The 20164-nt window shown below is 43.3% G+C and overlaps 1 protein-coding gene across 9 annotated transcripts in view; it reads right to left on the bottom strand.

Annotated features, from left to right (window-relative positions):
* The window catches only part of HIVEP1 (HIVEP zinc finger 1), a 193496-nt gene that overhangs the window by 143028 nt on the left and 30304 nt on the right, over nt 1-20164 (bottom strand). The window contains exon 1 of one of the 9 annotated variants that reach the window (XM_032793285.2): nt 826-889. The exons of the other annotated variants lie outside the window; for them this stretch is intronic. Coding sequence (XP_032649176.1) covers nt 826-844 — 19 coding nt within the window. The 5' untranslated portion in view covers nt 845-889. Of the gene's footprint in view, nt 1-825; nt 890-20164 lie in introns of those variants that run through there. 9 annotated transcript variants of the gene reach the window in all.

The raw sequence follows: 20164 nt of genomic DNA, 5'->3' as shown, positions 1-20164 counted from the left end.
GCCTCTAGACAGTAAATCATCTTTTTCAAAGTTAAAATCAAGTCCCACTATTTATGAAGTTTCTGCCCACAGTGATGATTTTCCTTGGCAGCAGCAAAGGAAGAGACTACAATGACAGTAATCAATAAATGATCACCTGTTTCTAGGAATTAAAGGCAGGGAACTACAAATACTCAAAAGCTTTAAAACACCTGATTAATAACAGTCTCTCTCACTCTGATGCCCAGTGAGTACGGGAGTAAAACATTAATTATTAAAAATAACTAAAAGAAAACTTACATAAGCAGACATATATACCTGCTCCTGTCATTCCTTCCACTCATGTTAAAATATCCCATCAATGATTTGTTTTTTTGCCTAGACTGCTAAATAATTTGCCTGTACCACAGAGCGAATGTTTGCTAACATCAGCCAGTTAGATTTATTGCTGTTTACATGTTACAGCACAACATTTTTAGGATATATATCTATGTCAGCGCCATAACACAGCTTTTGCTGTATGATTAAATAAGAAAATAAAAGAAAATTAACCCACTATAACAATCAAATCTGCAGATTACAGTTAGAACAAATCCAGTTCTGCTACATGGACAGCCAGACCCTTAGCAGATGTTAGCGCCAAGTATCAATATGTATAAATCCCCTTTTCATTAAAGCCTGCCAAACAGTGCAAACCAACCTTGTACAAGGTGCTTTCACATCTTAAAAACACAGCCAACATGCAAATAAACATAATCCTCTTTACTCTCAAAGCTAAGTCACATGCATTGCTTTATGTTTATTTTAATATTATGCCTATAAGAAGTATTTTAATTATCACGTTACCAGACAGCTGACAGGTCATCCCCCATTATCTGTGCCACAGCACACCTGAATTACTCTGCCACATCACATTATATTCAGAGTGCAATTCTAAAACATAATCTCTCACAGGCTATGGGATCCTAGGAATCCTCCCCCGCTATCTCTCCATGGCAACAGTAGCTACAGTAAAGACAGTCTACCTCTTACGCAAGCGAAAAGAGTATGAAACACGGCCAAAAGGCCACAAATGTCAGCAGTCAAAACACCACTCTCGCCCCTCCCCATTTAGTTTCTCCCTTAAAGAAACAGTAGTCTATATTTCTTTTCTCTTACATTTCAAATATCTCAAGTCACATTTTGCTGGATGAGAAACAGCTTAAAGCAGACATAGAAATTAGAGCTACAACCCAAGTACATATGGATAATGCACCAATGTTTTCAACAACAGATTTCCTCCCTATATTTTCATGTAACAAGTACTTCAGCAGAATATCTTTATCCTTGCACAGAGATATTCTTGTAGACAAAAGAATTTTTCAATGTCTATTTTAGGATTGCGGATACTGATTACCTTAGGATACTGCCACCAATCACCTTCTGAATGTTAAAATTTAACCCACAAATGTATCATCTAAACTGTGAAATCTTTGTTTTTAACACCGAAGCAATTTATTAGGATATTTACATTTTTTTCCCAGTAAGTCAGTGCTGCATCTGAACTGACTTTAATTTTCTGAACCTAATAAAATGATAAATTAAGCCCTCAAAGGGCAAAAATTAAAGATGAAAACAAGATATAGACCTTGGCCCTGAAATGTGACCTAAGTAGGTGGACCCCAGAGCCCACATGGAGAATCACTGAAGGTCAACTCATGCTGATCAGATTGCAGCATCCAGGGCCATCATAAGCAAGCTAAAAATAAGTAGGGAAAAAAAATCTTTAAACCTGGCACCTTTCAACAAACAAGACAAAAAGACCTTATAAGAAGTTATAACAAAGGACTATTAAGCATATATAAATAGCAGTCAAACTTCAGTGCTTTCCTGAATGGAGGCTTAAGTAGTATGTGCTTAAATCCATCCCTATTCAGGGCAGCACTTAAATGTGTGCTTAAGTTTAATCTTATTCTTAAATTCCCTTGAAGGACGTAAATATGTACTTAAGTGCTGCTCTGAATAGGTATTCTCTTCTTTATCAGAGCCTTATAGCAAAGATATACTGGCCTGATTTTTCCATATGTGCTATGAAGCAATAAAATAATATATCATTTTATTTCATACCACATAATTCTGCTTTCAAATTAAACCACTAGACCCAAAATAGACTACAGAAAATGAAGTGTTATTTTAGACTTACAAGCTTTTTCCTTAAAAAACATTTATTTTCTTTATATTTTTAGATCAATAGACTGCAACGTGTCCCCATGAAAGAGCCTCTTTTAGGAGGAAAAAAAAAGTTAGCACATGAAAATAGCAGAGATGTCTGGAATTCTCCCTGACATCTTGTTCACAAGCCAAGTCAGAGTTACATATAGCAGCTGATATGATACATCCACTCGTTCCTTTTTGACGTAAAGCTCTACAGTATTCTAGTCTATTAATATATTTCAGCTACTATGGATTGCAGGTGTTTGCCAGATGAAGTAAGGTCACCATTACCTCTAATGGCGCAGGACTCCCTTTTTAGCATAAATGACAACTACCCAAAACCAAAAACTAAACACACAAACCAACCACACACCCACTCTCTGACACATAGGTAAAGATGACATCAAGCACTGATATAACAAACTATGAACTTTAAAGAACACTACAGGTCAGATTAACTCTCTTTTGTATGCCAATCAGAGTTTTAGTTGAACGCTATAATGGATGCTTTAGAAGGGTGATGCTTTTATTTAATTTTTCTGTTCCTTTTATTATGTTGTTCTAAGGCAGCCAAGACCAAAGTTCCTGGAATAGGAGATGTGGGGGAAAAGGAAGTCTTCTACTGCAGGACTTGACACAGATAAGTATCCTGGTAGAAGATGACACTAAAACCTGGTTGCTCCAAGCTCTTCTTGGCCAGCCTTTCATTATAGGAGAAACATTTTTATGTTTTGCCCCTGAGATATCAAAGAATTTGGATGCCTTTTCCTGGCCTGCAGCAACTCACACAATCAAGACCTGAACTTAATGCATCAACATCTCGTGGAAATTATAAAGAGGAAGAAACGAAGAATGACCAAGAAGTCATCTAGTAATAAGAATATCTATCATCTGTTCCTCTTTCTTCTGCCCTGATTCTGAGACATCCTCTTCTAAATGGACAATGGAACATCCAGGAAAAAGTGGCCTCTCAATTACGTCATTAGCGTGCTTTGGTGCTGAACAATGTGGTTGCTCAGTGATCTAACCCTCAGGAAGATTCCTGAGGAAGTGGAGACTGGGACTACCAGTCCCAAGGATCACGACAGTTGCACTGGTCATAAGGGCTCTGACTCTGCATGCTTGGGTCCTCAAGTGGGAAAGGAAATCCAAGAGGTGGGGACTTGATGTCTTTTCCTGGAAAGAGTTAGGGGAACCACAAGCAGGGAACCATCTCAGGTACCTTCACCACCCACCACAGGGGGGAGATCAGACATGTTATCCCCTCTGCATCATCCTTGCACCAAGAACCAGAAAGAAGCAGCTCCAGAGCCCCCCAGCCAAGCCCAAATCATGAGATTATATTCAGAGCCTCAGCTTTTATGTAAAATAAAAATAAGTTTATTTCAATGGAGAGGTGTCTGCCTGAGTCTGCACACAGCCAGAAACAACAGCTCTAAAGGGAGTGGGGGGGCGGGAAGGGGAGAATAAAATGTCCCATTCATCTCTACGGAACATTAACTTCAAGACTCAATATTCTGGGGGGCCTCTGCTAACACTACGCCAGCACAGAACTCTGTGGCAAGATGTGTGGTGATGTCAGCAGAACTTTTTTCCTCATAATGGACTGTGTTCATTGTCACTAAGCCCAGTCAACAGACAGAAAGGACAGGGGAGAACATGAAGGAGGCTGGCATTAGGGGATAGAGAGTGGATACAGGGTGTTGCTATGCTTCACTCAAAGTGTGGATTTCCAAGGTTACAACAAATGAAAAGGCAAAGGTTTTTTTCAACAAGGATGAGGAAGGGCTAAACACAAATAAATCAGCACCCTTGCCCATTTGTTGGTATGTTTTATCTGCTTCTTCTACCCCTCATGTGTTTTGTATTTATAATTCAACTTAATTCAGTACCTCTGTTAATCTCAGCTACAGAGATGGTACACAGTGAGAGGAGGACTCTCTCAGACAACCGGGACCCAAAGGTTTTCACAGGACAAAGTCAAGTCCTTGAATTGCATTTGTAAGTGAATGGGAAGCCTATGAAGTTTCAGGAGAACTGGTGTTGCCAGGTAGGTAGGTGTGTTCTGAATCAGCTATAACTTTCAAAGGATCTTCAAGATCCCAGGAAAGCTAACACACCATGCCATTTAGAGCTGAAGAAAACAAGATATACTTGTCATCCACCTGCTGATCATGCTTCAGCCTGAATAGTCTCACTAATACTCCCATTGGCCTTCAATATATAAACAGCGGTAGGAGTAATGGAGTAAAGCCACATATCAGAACTCTCTTGGGAAGACGAGATGTTTATCCCCGAACATCCTCTGAGATTTCAGAAACAATAATGCCTTTTTTTCAGGGTCATGCCAGCTACCCCATCCAGGATCTATTCAGGGCCAGCTGTATCAAAGACAGCTGACTCCAGCATCTTGGCTAACGCCTCTTAAAGCTTCATTTGAATAGGATTTACTTCATTTTCTGCTCTAAGCTGTTGTACAGTGTAGCTCTGGGTAGTTACCGGCTGCCTTACTGCACTGCAGAGGTAAATGTAGTTCAACTGTGGGAGGGATACAAAGGAAATGAAATAAATTTAAGATACTTCAGATGAAAGGAAATATATCAAGGTCCTCTCAGGGTATGGCTACACTTGAAATTTCGGAGCGCTGCCGCAGCAGCGCTTTGAAGTGTGAGTGTGGTCGGAGCGCCAGCGCTGGCAGAGAGCTCTCCCAGCGCTGCACGTAAACCACATCCTCTACGGGTGTAGCGTGCAGCGCTGGGAGCCATGCTCCCAGCGCTGCGGCACTGATTACACTGAGGCTTTACAGCGCTGTATCTTGCAGCACTCAGAGGGGTGTTTTTTCACACTCCTGAGCGCAAAAGTTGCAGCCCTGTAAAGTGTCAGTGTAGCCATACCCTAAGTATTTAAACACAGATATTTACACATAAATAGAGTTCACACTAGATTCTAACACAGTTCAAAGAGCTATTGTGGATGGATCAAAGTGGTTTTACAACTGTTTCTAATACATGGTTGAGAAGAATTTAAAAAAAAATAGTACTAACATGTTTTTTTCCCCTTTAACCTAAAGTATGCTGTAACCAGATTTAACAAAAACTGTGTTTGAATCATATTTAAACAGAGTGCCCCAGCAAATTTAAAGCATATGTAAATTCAAGATAGCTTTATTAAAAGATCTAATGAAGAAGAAACATGCTTTCAACATCTGTTGCAGAGATGGAGAAGTTAGCAACAGGAATAGCAAACACTATTTTCTTTTTTGAGATGCAGTCAACCCACTGAAGCAAAATATCAGTAAAAGAAGAACATCTTTAAGAGGAAGGAGGCTTAAACTGATTTGTACCTTCCAGAATGAAGATGACTAAAGTTCCCAGGTGGTGACTATTTTAGAACCTCATCTGCTTGCTTATCACCATCTGCTAGCTCTGATTTGGGAACAAATGTAATCTCTTCCTCAAACCTATTATGCATCTTAAAGAAAAATGAGCATTTTTACAAAATGCCAAATTTAGGTTAAAAAATCTCACATTTTCTAAAAAATATCATATTCCAAAGAATATTTAAACTGCACAGTCACACAGTGGCTGGCCATGGTAAATAAAGTAGGTCCAGCTCACTGGTGCCTGAACAGGTGTCCCTGTTTGGCCACTTAAGAGGCAGGGTAGCAGATAGGGAGCTATCAACGACCCAGTGAGTCAGAGAAGACTGGTTCAATCAGGAAGGGCAGGTGAGAGGTGCCAGAGACATAGAGAATTGGAGGAGTCCCAGAAGAAAGCAGAAAGTGGTTCCTGGGAGGAGTCTGAGGGCAAAAGGTCAGCAAGAGTGAAATGCTAGTTGGTGTCCTCAAGCCAGAGAGCCAAGGCCAGAGGGATGAGGCCAAGAGGTGCAGCAGTGGGAGCTGCCTGCTGGTTCTAAGCAAGAGAACCAGTTCCAAGATCCAAAAGCCTGAAAGCAGTGGAGCAGCAGAGGATCTTACCCGCTGACATCTCCAGGGTCAGAGAGCCAGACCCAGAGGAATCCCTAAGAGGACTTGGGGAGTGAAGGCTACTCTCTTAGCAGGATGCTTTGCAGCTGAGAGGCTATAGGGGTTCCTTTTGGGAAGACTGGGATTGCAGTCCAGTTGGAAGGGTTGGGATGGCTGTCCTGGTACAAGCATATGAGAGCACTGACAGAGTCCAGGCATGGTTTAAAGTGACAATTTGTGACACATGGGCATCAAGAGATGAGATATCTTGAGTAATGATGACTGCTTACACTAGGGCGAGAAACAAACTATGTGTATGGGGCCTTTATCATGGACTGTTTTGAATTATGTTCTAGTAATAAACCATGTTGATTGACTAGAAGATAAGCCTTGCATGGAGTTATTGGGTTACTTGAGAGGGAAATGAGGCAGGCACATGTGTCCTGCTGTGGTCTGCTGCAAGAGGGCATTCCAAGTGGGATTGCCCTACGACATACATCAAATGTTATACGAATTAAGGTAATGATCAGTTGTATGACTCAACAATGATACCCTTGATCATTGTAGGCTATCCTACAATTTATTCTTCAGAGGTTCTACAAGACAAAGTAAAGAAGTGTTTAGATGCAACTTCCTGTTACTTCATGAAAAAAACTGGTTTCAGTAAATGCAGTAAAAAGTCTTAGAAATGCTCATGTCACAGAAATTCCTTACAAAATGATATTAAGTCACATTAGTGTAATGGATGTATTAGCTTGACAGTTATATCAATGTTTTACTTAAAATATACATGGAAAAAAACAATTTCATCCTTATCCATTTTTGTATGAATGATCTACACTTTACTGTACAGGAGAACAAACTCTGATATTTATGCCTAGAGAATTTACTGTTGACTTGACCAATAAGTAACCAGGGACAAAGACCCTTCTGATACTCAACCAAAGTGCATCAAAATGTTGCTCCCTTATAATGCAAGTAATTCTCACAAATTCAGGTTAGCTGTACCATCTGATAAACCAGTAAAGAGTCATACTCAATTCCCTCCCCCCCACCCGCCGGTTTTTAACACAATACATATAAAATAGTCATAACAGTATAAAGCAAACAGCATATTTTAAAACCCTGATCCTACGAACAGGCTTACTGGGTAAAAAAAATAAGAAATAAAAAAAATCTGTTCAAAAGCGTTTTTGGAGAGGGCTGAGGATATGATTCCCAGGATAACGAAAGGGTGGAAAGGCGCTTTTATTGTAAGTGGCCGGCTAGCAGAGTTCCTTCTTGAATAACTATTTTAATACCATTGTGGTTTTGAGGTAGCATTAATTATGTATTAGGGCATCTAGACTGTTGTACAGGCATCTCTTTTTTTAATTATTTAAACAGAAATAAACAAAACACAGAGAAACTGTAGGTACTCAGCACTTCTGAAAACAATGCCATTATTAACTTTAACACTCAAACTATACTCTAAAAGCAAATAATGCATTCAACATTGTTAAGTTCTTTGGAGACTAAGTAGCTAGTAAACCCTAACACTGTTCCTTCCTTCACAGAGAAGAATAGTATCAGTATATGTGTTTATGATAAGCACCTCATAGCACATAGAAGCTGAGAACCATGCTGTCAATGCAACTGTCTCTATTTCTAGAACAATTAACAAAAAAAATCCTACACGACATAAGTGGAAAAAATGTTAATTTAAAAACATTTCTATTTTGAGTTTCTGAGACAAGGATTTTCAGAGAAGAACACCAAAGGAGAAAGATAGGCCAAAAACTGTGGAGAATCAATCAGATTCTGTGGGCTATCACCTAGAAGCTGATTCAAACTCGGCAAACTAATAAACTGTGTATTTGATTAATGTTCTGGCTGACAGGAAATTTACTTTGCCCATCTCCATGGCAGCAGTCAACTGAGGAGTAAGCAAATTGTCACCTACACCTTTTCCCACAATAGCTGGTCAACTCTGGCAGGGGATCAACCAAAGAGAGTCTTTCCTCTTGTCATCCCTAACATGAACAACTCTGTATCTCTGAAAATATCACACACACATTCATAAAAAGCCTCAGGCCTGTTAGAAAGGGCTCAATGTCCATAACCAGTCTAAAATAATAGAAGGTGAATTCCTGCAGCATTCTCTATAGTAATTACTCTGTTTCTGTCCATTTTCCAGCAACATGCCCTGACTCAATAGTACGAAGTTGCTAATATTCCTCCATGGGATGTTCACCCACAGTACATTTTACCCCCCCCCGACCCTCCAAAAGTCACATAATGAATGAGAAAAGCTGTTTGAACATCACCTCAGCATTGTAAAACCTATATTTTAGCCACCTAGCTTTATAAAAGAGTCCTAATAAATGTTGCTGTGAATAAAACCAGCTGAACAAATAGCCTTTGGAATTACTGGAAAAAATTATAGTAGTGAAATTTTACAGGCATTTAGCCCACAGTGAGGACCAACAGTTTTTTTTGTCCAATCTGGAAAATAAGTTATTTTAAATGAGTAGGGATTTCCGCCTCCTCCCCACCCATTTTAAAGGAAACATTTACTGTGCGTGTGTGGCAAGTTTTAAATAGCATAAATGTCATAAGAGTTCTTTAGTATTCAGCCTCCATACTCAAAGAGCTTTGGGCAAGTAAGCATAGTGTAGAAAGACTAAATGTTAGTACAAGTGGTTGCACATTCTCCTGGGAACAATACAGTTTCTGTTGGGAGTGGCTTAAGTACATCAAAATAGGAAGAGAAGTTCACCAATATTAGCCATCATGACAGATCTTGGCCTTGGATGCTGATGGGATATAGCACAAAGTGGATAATGGGGACATGCCATGTAATTTATCTGTAAGGTGGTTATGGCTCCAAGCAGGCCATGGCCATTTAAACAAAAGTAAGCAAGAATGTTCAGTTTATGGTGCTTATAAGCATCATCACTTAGACTTGATCAAAACAGAGAATGGATGGAAAAACAACAAACGAAAATGGGGATCCAGTCACCTTTTTCTCCGGAAATTTTTAAAATAATGAGATTTCCTGCAGTTTAGAAGATTTTAAGACCTTTCAAAGGAAATATTATTCACACACACAAAAATCTGAATTTACTTAATAATTACAAGTAACTTGACAATGTGTTTTTCCCAGACACACACATTAAAACATATGCAAATATGCCAAATGTCAGCACTGATCATGTAAAAAACCCAACCAATCAAACAAAAAAAGAATGCATACAACAGCAAGTTATCTCCCCCTCTATATGCAAGAATATTCATTTTTCTGTACCCATCTTATATCCATAGCCAGGGGTCATGTCCCCAACATTTAAATCAAACACCAATGTATGTTTCGTTGAAATCTTTTTGGCACCAGATTTCATAAAAGCATTTCTTTTTTAAATTTACCAAGTTCCTCAAGTTTTCTGCTCTTTCAATTCAATGCAATATTTATTTTGTTTCTTAGTCTATGATGAATTTTCTTCATCCATTCCTCCATTTCAATCTCCCCATTCTTATGCCATCTCCAATTTCCTCTTACTCTGTGAGACATCCTTTCCCTTCTCCCGTGATGTGATGTAACCTTGTTCTTCCAAACCCTATCAAGTACAGGCTTCCTCTGGGCCCCAGGGGTGCTCAAGCCCCAGGCCCTCCCCCTACCCCACTCCTTCCCCCAAGTCCCCACCCCGCCCCTTCCCACCCCTGCCTGCCTCTTCCCACCCAGTTCCGCCCCCTTCCCCAAGCACGCCCTATCCTCACTCCTCCCCACCCCCCCTGGCAGCACCTCCTGCACTCTGTGGAACAGCTGATCGCAGCAGGCACGAAGCACTGGGTGGGAGGGGGGGAGCTGACTGCCGGTGGGTGCTAAGCACCCACGGAGTTGGCACCTATGCTTTCAAGCCGCTAGTCCAATGGGGCACTAGAAAGGAGTAGGGCTTATATTCCCCAGCCACACTGTTTAGAGATGCAAGAAGAGATAGAGAGCCATTAAGAACTCCCACACCTTGAAACCCTGGAGTTGGGACCAGCTACAATCTGGCCATGAGCCGTGAGTCTAAGGCAGAGTTAGCGCAATATATAGCCGATTGTTGTCAGCTGGTTACCTGTAGGGCAGACTAGGTTGCCTGATTTGGTAAGAAGTTTGGGGGCTCAGGCACATGAGCAAGACAAGAATCAACAGGAAGGTGATGGGAGGAGGAGTTTTCCCACAGCAGGGGGAAGAAATTTGATACATCTGTGTCCTGTTTAGTTTTGACTTTCCTATGGATTCACCAATGTATGACACATGATTAAGGTTAAGATTTTGATATAGAAATGTTTATTAAAATTCACGGGCAGGACGTGGGCAGTGAACAATAAATCACAGAAGCCCCAGCCCTGCTGATGTGGGGGGTAGACTGCCCTAGCCCAAGCCCCGCTGCTATGGGGGGCTGACTGCTCCAGCCCGAGTCAGAAGTCATGGAGGTCTGTTAGGGTCATGGAATCTGTGTCAAAACTGTATCCTTACACATGATGTTTGCTGAGCATCTTTACTCTGCATGTATGTTACATCACTTTCCCCTTAGTCTGTCTTGTTTATTTGGATTGTAAGCTCTTTGATGCATACACTGTTTTGCTAGTTTGAACAATGCTTAGGACAGGGGTGGGCAAACTTTTTGGGCCGAGGACCACATCTGGGTGGGGAAACTATATACAGGGCCGGGGAAGGGGGTTGGGGTGTGGGAGGAGGTGCGGTGTCCAGGAAGGGGCTCAGGGCAAGGGATTGGGGCAGAGGAGGGGGCTCAGGGCAAGGGGTTGGGACACAGGAGGGGTGTGAGGTATATGAAGGGCCTTAGGGCAGGGAGTTGGGGGGAGGAGTGCAGGAGGGGGTCAGGCTTCAGTTCGGTGCCACTTACCTAAAGCGGCTCCAGGGTGGCAGTGGTGCGCACCGGGGCCAGGGCAGGCTTCCTGCATGCTTGCCCTGTCCCCAGACCAGCACCACTCCAGGAAGCACTGTGGCCCCTGCAGGAGTGGGGGGCGGAGGGCTCCACATGCACAGCCCTTGTCCTGCATCCAGGTACCTCCCCCGAAGCTCCCATTGGCTGCAGTTCCCCATTCCCGGCTAATGGGAGCTGCAGGGGGTGGTGCCTGGAGGCAAGGGCAATGCACAGAGCCTTCTCCCCCCCGCCCATCCCCACCCAGAGGCCACAGGGACGTGGTGCCAGCTGCTTCTGAGAGCAGTGCGGGGTTCATGGCGCCATGGGGGGCAATCCTGTGGGCTGAATCCAAAGCCCTGAGGGTCCCAATCTGGCCCATGTGGCTTCTCTTTTTAATTCCATTAAGAAGGAGATTTTGCTGGCAGGACAGACTCCCTTTCTTCTCCCAATATCCTTAGACGGGAGAGCTGGCCGTGTGGATCCTAGAGGGGAGAGGAAGCCAAAAGCAAAAATTGCCATCTCTTCTTTCCTACTGCTCCTAGTGGGGAAAAGAAGCTGAGTCTGGGGAAGAAGAGGCTTTTTTATCCTACTTTCCCTGAGAGGAGGAGTCCAGCAGAGGCAGAACAGATCTTTTATTGCTGTTAATTATCTGTATTATGGTAACACCTAGAAGTCCCAATCAGGATCAAAGCCCTGGTGAACACAGAGTGAGAGACCGTCCCTGGAGATCCACAATCTAATAAAGACAAGATGGAACAAGTGATTGTAACACTGAAGTAGTACAGAGAAGGAAGGGCAATGGAAACAGGAATAGGAATATGCGTCCACAAGAGTCCAATAAATTATTTTGCTATTAGAAGTCCCTACTGGCCAATCCATTTTGCCATTATCAGTTGGCACTTTCCCAAAGGTATTATGAATAAAGTGGGTCTGGCACAAAGACGCAAAGGAGAACAGAGTAATGGCTTTATGGTCTAAATCAGGAGAGTGTTCTATCTTCCTTCCAGACCCTCATGCTTGGAAGTATGAAGGTGTTTGGGGGAGCAGCGAAATGGGCAATAGAAACTTGCACTGAGTAATCCATGCTCCTACATACAGGACAATTGGGAGTCCTCATACAGGAACTAGCTCATTTTGCTAATCCTACTTCGGATTCACCTGTGTGGCAAATCCTCATTTCACAAACCAGTGAGAAGAGACAGCGGTCCTTCCCCTACACTAGGGAGAGGAATTCTCCACATGCTTTTAACAAGGGAGGAGAAATCTGGGTTCTCCAGCATAAAGTGGCTGGAGTGAGGGCAAAGATCTCCACAATAGACACATACCTTGGGTACATACATAGTACATACACAGCTTTTACAAGCAGTCTAGAAAATGCAAGTGTCTTCAGAGTTAAGGCTCTTCTGGCACACACCTATTCATAACAGAACACCACTGTAACTATACTATTGGTCTACTCATTATTAACGCTAAGATTTTGTCACGGTTATTTTTAGTAAAAGTCACAGACAGGTCATGGGCAATAAACAAAAATTCACAAAGTCCATGACCTGTCCGTGACTTTACTAAAAATAATCGGGGGCAGGGCTAAGTAGGGGGGACGAATGGAGTCTCATGAGGGGGGTGAGGGGAGAGAGAAGAACTGACATGCCGAGCCCCCCAACATGGAGGGGGGCACAACCCTGGCTCCATCACCCCCACCGGGGAGGGAAGCATAGCCACAGTGGGCATGCAAACCCCGCCCCCCGAGATGGTCACAGCTGCGGGACAAGGGTGCGCGGCCCCAGCTGCAGTCCCTGCCAAGCCCCGGCTGGAGACGGTGGGGGGGGGGAAGGGGAGCGCATGGTCCTGGTATACCGTGAGGGGGGGCACATGGCCCCGGCTGCAGCACAGTCCCCGCTGCAGTTCCTGGTGGAAGCTGCGGGCACTGGGATGTAGCAAGGAGGCGCAGCCATAGGGTGCACACAGCCCTCACTCCAGAGCTGGCCACAGCTGCTGGACCGGGGCACACAGAATGTCTGCAGCCCCCCTGCCCCAAACTGCGGGGAAGGGGCTGCAGGGTCCTGGTTTCAGCTATCCAACCGCTGTTGCAGGGCAGGGGTGCACAGCCTCGCCTCCAGCCCTGGCTTCAGCTGCAGACAGCTGAAGCGCAAGAAGTCACAGCGGTCCGGTAAAGTCATGGAATCCGTGACTGCCATGACCAAAATCATAGCTGTACTCATTACTGCCTAGGGCTCTGTCTACAATCCAAAAATGTGCAGGTCCTGACTCTGCTTTCAAAAGGTCATGCCCTATCCATATCCACCTGCATAGTTATGTTACTTGCAATGGTTTTTGAGATCTGAACTTCAAAACCGAATACGACAATTTTTTTGTAGCATAGACAGGGCCTAGGTATACCTTAACTCAGTGGGTCTCAGACTTTTTTTTATTGGCGACACCCCTTTCACACAGCAAGCCTATGAGTGCGACCCCCCTAATAAATTAAACACTTATTAAATATATTTAACGCTATTATAAATGCTGGAGGCAAAGCAGGCTTTGGGGTGGAGGTTGACAGCTCATGACCCCCCACAGAATAACCTCATGACTCCCTGAGAGGTCCCAACCCCCAGTTTGAGAACCCCTGCCTTAACTGAATTTACCTCCTTTCGTTGTTTGTCAGCCCATAACGCTATAACAACATTGGTCTTTGCAAACATATAATCCTGAGCAGGAGGAAAAATAAATGAACCTTTGATCTGTGGTCATAACATTATTTATATACGGTTACAGTAATCCTCATTTTTCAAAATACCCCAAACCTTATACAAACAAGGGCTGTAAAATATAACAGACACGCTTGATAGGGTGCAGGATTTGCACTGGCTAACCATGTAAGATGTCACGTTTTACTCATTTGGAAAGTACCTAAGCACCACGTCTCAACTCATTTTGAAAGGAGAGAGGCCAGTTCCTCTGGTTTGTACAAAAACTATTTATCAGGAAACCACACACACTCAGAAATCTCCCAGAGCAGTAACTAACAAATATACTCAGAGCGGAAAAAAAAAACAATTATATGCATGCGCACACAGAAAGGATATTACATAATGTGCACAATATGAAATCTTAACCTAAATTTTGACAGAAGGATAGCTGCTTGACAGTAGTTGCTTCATCAGACTGTGACAGCCTGTGCCACAGAACCACCTCACTTACATTGTCTAAGTACAGGGTTCACTAACATGCAAAAAGCTAATGGTCCACATTTTCAGAAGTAGAACCTAAAGTTAGGATTGGGGAAATTCTGAACACCCAACAATTCCCCTTGACCTTAGTGGTGCTTAGGACTTTTTAATATCAGGCCATTTATTTAGGTGCCTAAATATTAATTTAGAAACTTCACTTTGGGCTCCTGTTTTTAAAAACCTTGGCCAATGACTGATGTACACATTTTTGCAGATTAATTCTTTCCTACTAAAAAGGAAGTGTAGCTACTTAGGTTGAAGACTGTGTTACCAACTCCTGTGATTTCATCATAAAAGTCTCACAATGTTTGAGGTTTTTCCTTAAAGCCCCAGATGCTGGAACCAAGAGGCTGAATGAAAAATCTCATCTTAATTTTTTTTTGTTTGTTTAAGTTTCTAGCCCTCACGTTTACAGAGAAAACCTTAAAAATGCAAAGTACGTGGCTCAAAAACCAGAAGGCAAATAAAATTAACTCCAAATTCATTATTTAAAAAAAAAAAGTTATTCCCCTTGTGCAGTAACAATGGTTCTTTGAAATGTGTCCCCTCACCCCCAATATGGGTGCTCCACAACCCATCCTCTTGCCCTCTATTTTTGAGTTCTTGTCTTTGACTCTGTGGTAGAGAAAGAACTGTGGGGGGTTAGCCTGCACATGCTGGCTATCCTCATGGCAGGGCACGAGGCGAGACAGTGCACATGCGGGCCTTATGGACATTACTACTGAAGTTCTCCAATCAGCAGTGCAGGGACACAAGCACAACTACAGTGGAGCACCCACAGGGTCACTCATCTTGAAGAACCATCATTACTGCACAAGGTGAGTAGCTACTTCTTTCAGTAGTGTCCCTTTGGGTGCTCCATTGTAGGTGACTTCCTAGCAATATCCCTACCAGAGGTCTGGAGCTTCGGAGTCAGGTCAATTATAGATGACAATATTGTGAGGGAGCCAAAGATGACATCGGAGGCAAAGTCCCCAGTGATCACATGATGTTCTGCAAAGGTGTAGACTGACGCCCATGTCGCTGCTCTACCGATTTCTGAGATAGGAAAATTCTTGAAGAAGACAGCAGAGGAAGAGACTAGTCTCATGGAATGTATGCGAATACTGTCTGGTGAACTCACACTGCGGATCTGATAACATTGTCTAATGCAGTTCGAGATCCATTTGGAGAGTCTCTGGGCTGATACTACTGAACCCTTACATCTTTCTACGAAGGAGGAGATGGTGGTCCTCAGAGTCACTTCTTCCTCAGTGCTGCCCTCCTGGGCCTCCATGATCTCTCCTGGAGGTTCCAAGACTCTGAATGCCATGGTCAAGGGGGAAACCAGAAACCTGAGAAGTGTGGGGGCAATATGCAGCTCAAGGATCCCAGTATGGCCACTGGGAGCGGGGGGCATCTGAGGGTATGCTCAGGTGCCCTCTTGGTAGTGGGCACCATAAGGAGCATGACAGTAGCAACGAGACACGGCCTCCTCTGGTCTGATGTTCGAGACCACACTAGAGAGCAGGTGTGCATGGCAGGGCAGCGGAGAAAACTCCCATGTTAGAAGACGACTTGGTGTCAAGGTTCCGGTACCGAGGAGACTCCAATATGGCGGATATGCGGAGGTCTCGAGTGCTGGAATTCCAGGGATACCGACCAACTCAGTGCCAGTGCTGGTACTGAGGGGTTAAAGATCTTCCCCACATCAACCACTCCGGTGTTGGATGGGGCACTGATGATGGTGCCACGACGATACAGCGTATTTTGGCAGCATCTTCTTAGTGAAGTGCTGGCTTCTGTCTTTGTCCTCCAATGCCATGTACTTGGTGCCTGTACCCATCGGGTCCTTAGGTGCATCAATGGCACCTGCCGCTGCAGATCTTCATGAGCCATGGGTACCAGGCAGGGATTGTCTCAGTGCTGATGATACCAAGGACACCAAGCGTGCTAGAGATAGTTTACAGCTGACTGAGGGCTCACTCTGGGGATTTCCCTCTCTTTTTTGATGACTTGCGAGATTTCTTCAACCCACAGACCTTACATGTTGAGGGTTGTAGAGAAGACTCACGTCTGCCAGGTAACTCTCGGTGCAGGTCCAGGGAGAGTTGGAGGGCCACTTTCATGAAGACAATCTTCGGTCTCAACTCCCTGTCCTTGCGAGACCTGGGTCTGAGCCGCTGGCAGAGATCACACTTCTATAGAATGTGGCCTTCCCTGAGGCAGCATATGCACCAGGAGAGTTTGTCTGCTACAGGGATGGCCTCTTCGCAGGAGAAGCGCTTCTTGATACCCGTTGAACGAGGCATATCCCTTGAGGGAAGGGTGCCAGACGAAGAGAGGGTGGGGGAGAGAATAAAGTCGTGTTTGTTTGTTTTGCTTTTTTGTTCAGGCAGTAAAAGAAGAAGAAACAACAACAACTAAAACCAGGAAGTCTAACTAACTATAGAAATGCAAAAGAAGGGAATGGTTCCAAACAGATTACTAATAGCTCTGTCTCTAGCCAGGGGCAGTTGAGAAGGAACTGAGTGGGGCTAGCCTGCGTAGTGGGGCATGAGGAAAGACAGTAGATGTGCAGGCCTAATGGACACTGCTACTGAAGTTCTCTGATCAGCACGCAAGGACACAAGCACACCTACAGTGGAGCACCCATAAGGATACTACTCAAAGAATATTTTGATTTTAAGCCTTTGAGGGGGCGGGGGGAGACACTGAGTCAAGCTCTTTGAACATTTGTTATTGGCAACACTGGTATTTTGAAATTAAGGTCCTGATTTTTCACTATGTCCAAGCTGTCATTTGTGGTTCCCCAAGTCAGAGCTACCCAAACTTGATGCATGTAAGGCTGCAAGGGCAAGGAGCCTTATGGCAGTGGAAGATTGGGCCTAACTCTTCTCTGTTTCACCACATCACCCCATCTGCCCATCCTTCCCCACTATGTCTGATTCCTTCCCCTTCTCGTGGGAGGGAGAGGAAACAGCTGGTGTAGGAGGGGGTTTCTCCAGTTGTTCAGCAGCAGAGAGTTTCCCTGTACAGTGGGGAATTCTCCAGCTACTTTGTGCTCCCCCTACAGAGCAAAGTAGTAGACTGAAGACTTCTGCCTTAAGTCTCTTGTAGGACCCATACCATGCTATATGGTAACTTGTCATCTACCATGTACAATAAAACCTCTATTCCTTTTGAATAGCAACAATGCCATTCTAGGAAGAGACAATCACCTAACTTTACCTTCCGAGCATGGAAATTTGTGTGTGGGGGGGGAATAATTATCATTATTAATTACTTGAGTCATGGAAGTGCCTAGTGGCTCTAGTCGTATATCAAGGCCTCATTATACTACACATTATACATACACATAAAGGAGATGGTCTTTGACCCAAAACACTAGTAATGAAAATCAATAAAGAAATAAAGGGTGTGGTTCAAAAAAAATCAGAAAGAAAAATGTACTGGGCCCTTGAACTTTCCCCAGCTTTTCTCATATCTGGATGAATCTGTGTATACGCACACAAAATATTTCCTTTTCAGTGGCTCCCATAATTTTTTATACAATAAATATTCTACTTTAGGCATTATTAAACTGTATTTTGTGAGTTGTAATCTATAGCTTGTTAACCACTATATTCAGTTACAGACTAAACATATGCTTTTTTCTAACACAGGCATAAGAGGAAGTTAAAACTCACACCCGAGAATGCTAGTTAGTTATCAGGAAGGACAGCGTTTAGAATCTGGCAGTCTGCAGACATGATAGGAGTGGAAAAATTGTTTGGAATCATCAAGCAGTTTGTGTGCACTATTGCTTTTTGTTGGCGACTGTGTCCACCTTCAGTCATATATAGCTAAAAACTGCATTTTTGGAGGATTTTTTTTTTTTTTTTTTTTAAAACCAACATATGCAAGTATGCAGCTCTCCCTACACATTTAATTTCTGTATGCAAAATGGATGCTTGCAAAATATGCTCAGCTCACTTTTCATGTGCTTCCAAAATCCTATCTTTTATTGAACATTTAATACACCAAAAACTTGAAAGCTAACAATGGTAATTTTACCTTTTTATAAAAGTGAACATCTTGCAAAAGCAAAATGGAGCTGGGGACAACTAAAGCTAAAACCATGCTCTCAGCAACCTAGAGAAAAAACTGGTATCCCGCAGTATTGGCAGATACTTAGATACAGGTCACATAAAAAGTTAGATAGCATATGTGAATCTGAAACAAAGATGGCTAAGTTATAAACTCTACAAATCTACCAAGCTAATAATGAACCTCCTTTACTGAAAGAAAATTCAAGCTTGATGAGTTGCTTATTGGTGTTGTTTTCACACCTTTTGAAAGTCAATACACCGTTACCTCAATATAACGCCACCCAATATAACATGAATTTGGATATAACGCGGTAAAACAGTACTCTGGGAGCGGGGGGGGGGGGGCTGCGCACTCCATTGGATCAAAGCAAGTTCAATATAATACAATTTCACCTATAACGTGGTAAAATTTTTTGGCTCCCAAGGACAGCGTTATATCGAGACAGAGGTGTAGTTTTAGTTGAGATGATAGAAGAATCACGTGTGCAAAATTTCCGTAGTATAGTTCTAAGCAACTAGCCATACAGGGCAAACTACTGCAAAGTCATACTAAATGAACAAATCTACAGTGACACCCACACAAAATTAAGTTCAAAGTTTATTATTAAGGTTATTAAGTGAAGCACTCCAAAGTTAAGAAATGCCAGATTTAAGGTTGCCTCTACAACCCTAATTCAACCCCTTTGTGCACGTGCACCATGCTATAGCTTTAATTACATGCTCACCGCTGCTTTTTCCACAGAACCCCTGAAACTGAAATAAAACAAACTCCATCACATGGGAGCATAGTAACACCCACATGGGCCATCAACAGAATTGCTACCTTTAGATCCACTGCTCAGACCTCTGCCACGTGAACTAAGAGAATAATTGATAGCAGTAGTAGCTGTCATCCTAGATAAAGACCAGAACTTTGCCATCGGGTTTCACAGACATTTACTCACAACAAGTGTATGGTAAGATTCTGAAACCATGGGTTCCATTCCAGGCTCTGAGGGAAGCGTGCTTTAATAAGCAGGGACTTTCTGCTTGATCCCCTCTGCCCCACTACTCCTGCACTCCCAGACTTTTCCCATCCCAGCTCCCAGTCCCCTCCCCCCAGACCTTCTGCTCCGTCACCTTGCCTTCACCCTCAGCTCCTTATCCCCAGTTGCCTTGCTCATTCCATCTCAGTTACCCCTTCCTGATTCCTCATCCAATGCATCTCTCACCCCATCCCCATCCTCCACATTCCCTGTCTCACTGACTCCCATTCTCACTCTCCTCCAATCAGCTTTCCCTATGCTCTGGTTTTGTCTCAGTTTCTTTGTCCAGCAAGTCCCAGTTCTCCTTGCCCCCGTCCCCACCTCTGCACCCACACATCCTGGTTCCTTGTCAGATCTGTCTCTTCCTCCCCACCACTCCACCAGCCCCAATGGCTCCCAATCTCATAACTCAGCCAGTCTCAGTCTCCCATGAGGGCCCTTCATCCAATCTCATTCTCCTAACACCTGAAATCTGAGGCTCCTTTGAGGTCGGATGAAGTTCTAATAGGGCTTTCTGGCCTTAAAGTGTAAAAATATATTAATCCTCGGCCCCTTCCCCATAGCTCCCAGACTCTGGAGCAGGGGTTGGCAACCTTTCGTAAGTGGTGTGCCAAGTCTTCCATTTATTCACTCTAATTTAAGGTTTTGCGTGCCAGTAATACAGTTTAACATTTTTAGAAGGTCTCTTTCTATAAGTCTATAACATATAACTAAACTATTGTTGTATGTAAATAAGGGTTTTTAAATGTTTAAGAAGCTTCATTTACAATTAAATGAAAATGCAGAGCCC

This window comes from Chelonoidis abingdonii, chromosome 2 (genome assembly GCF_003597395.2).
Source record: "Chelonoidis abingdonii isolate Lonesome George chromosome 2, CheloAbing_2.0, whole genome shotgun sequence".
Classification (NCBI taxonomy): Eukaryota; Metazoa; Chordata; order Testudines; family Testudinidae; genus Chelonoidis; species Chelonoidis abingdonii.
Note: the sequence above shows the minus strand (reverse complement) of the source record. Positions and strands in the feature narration are given on the sequence as shown.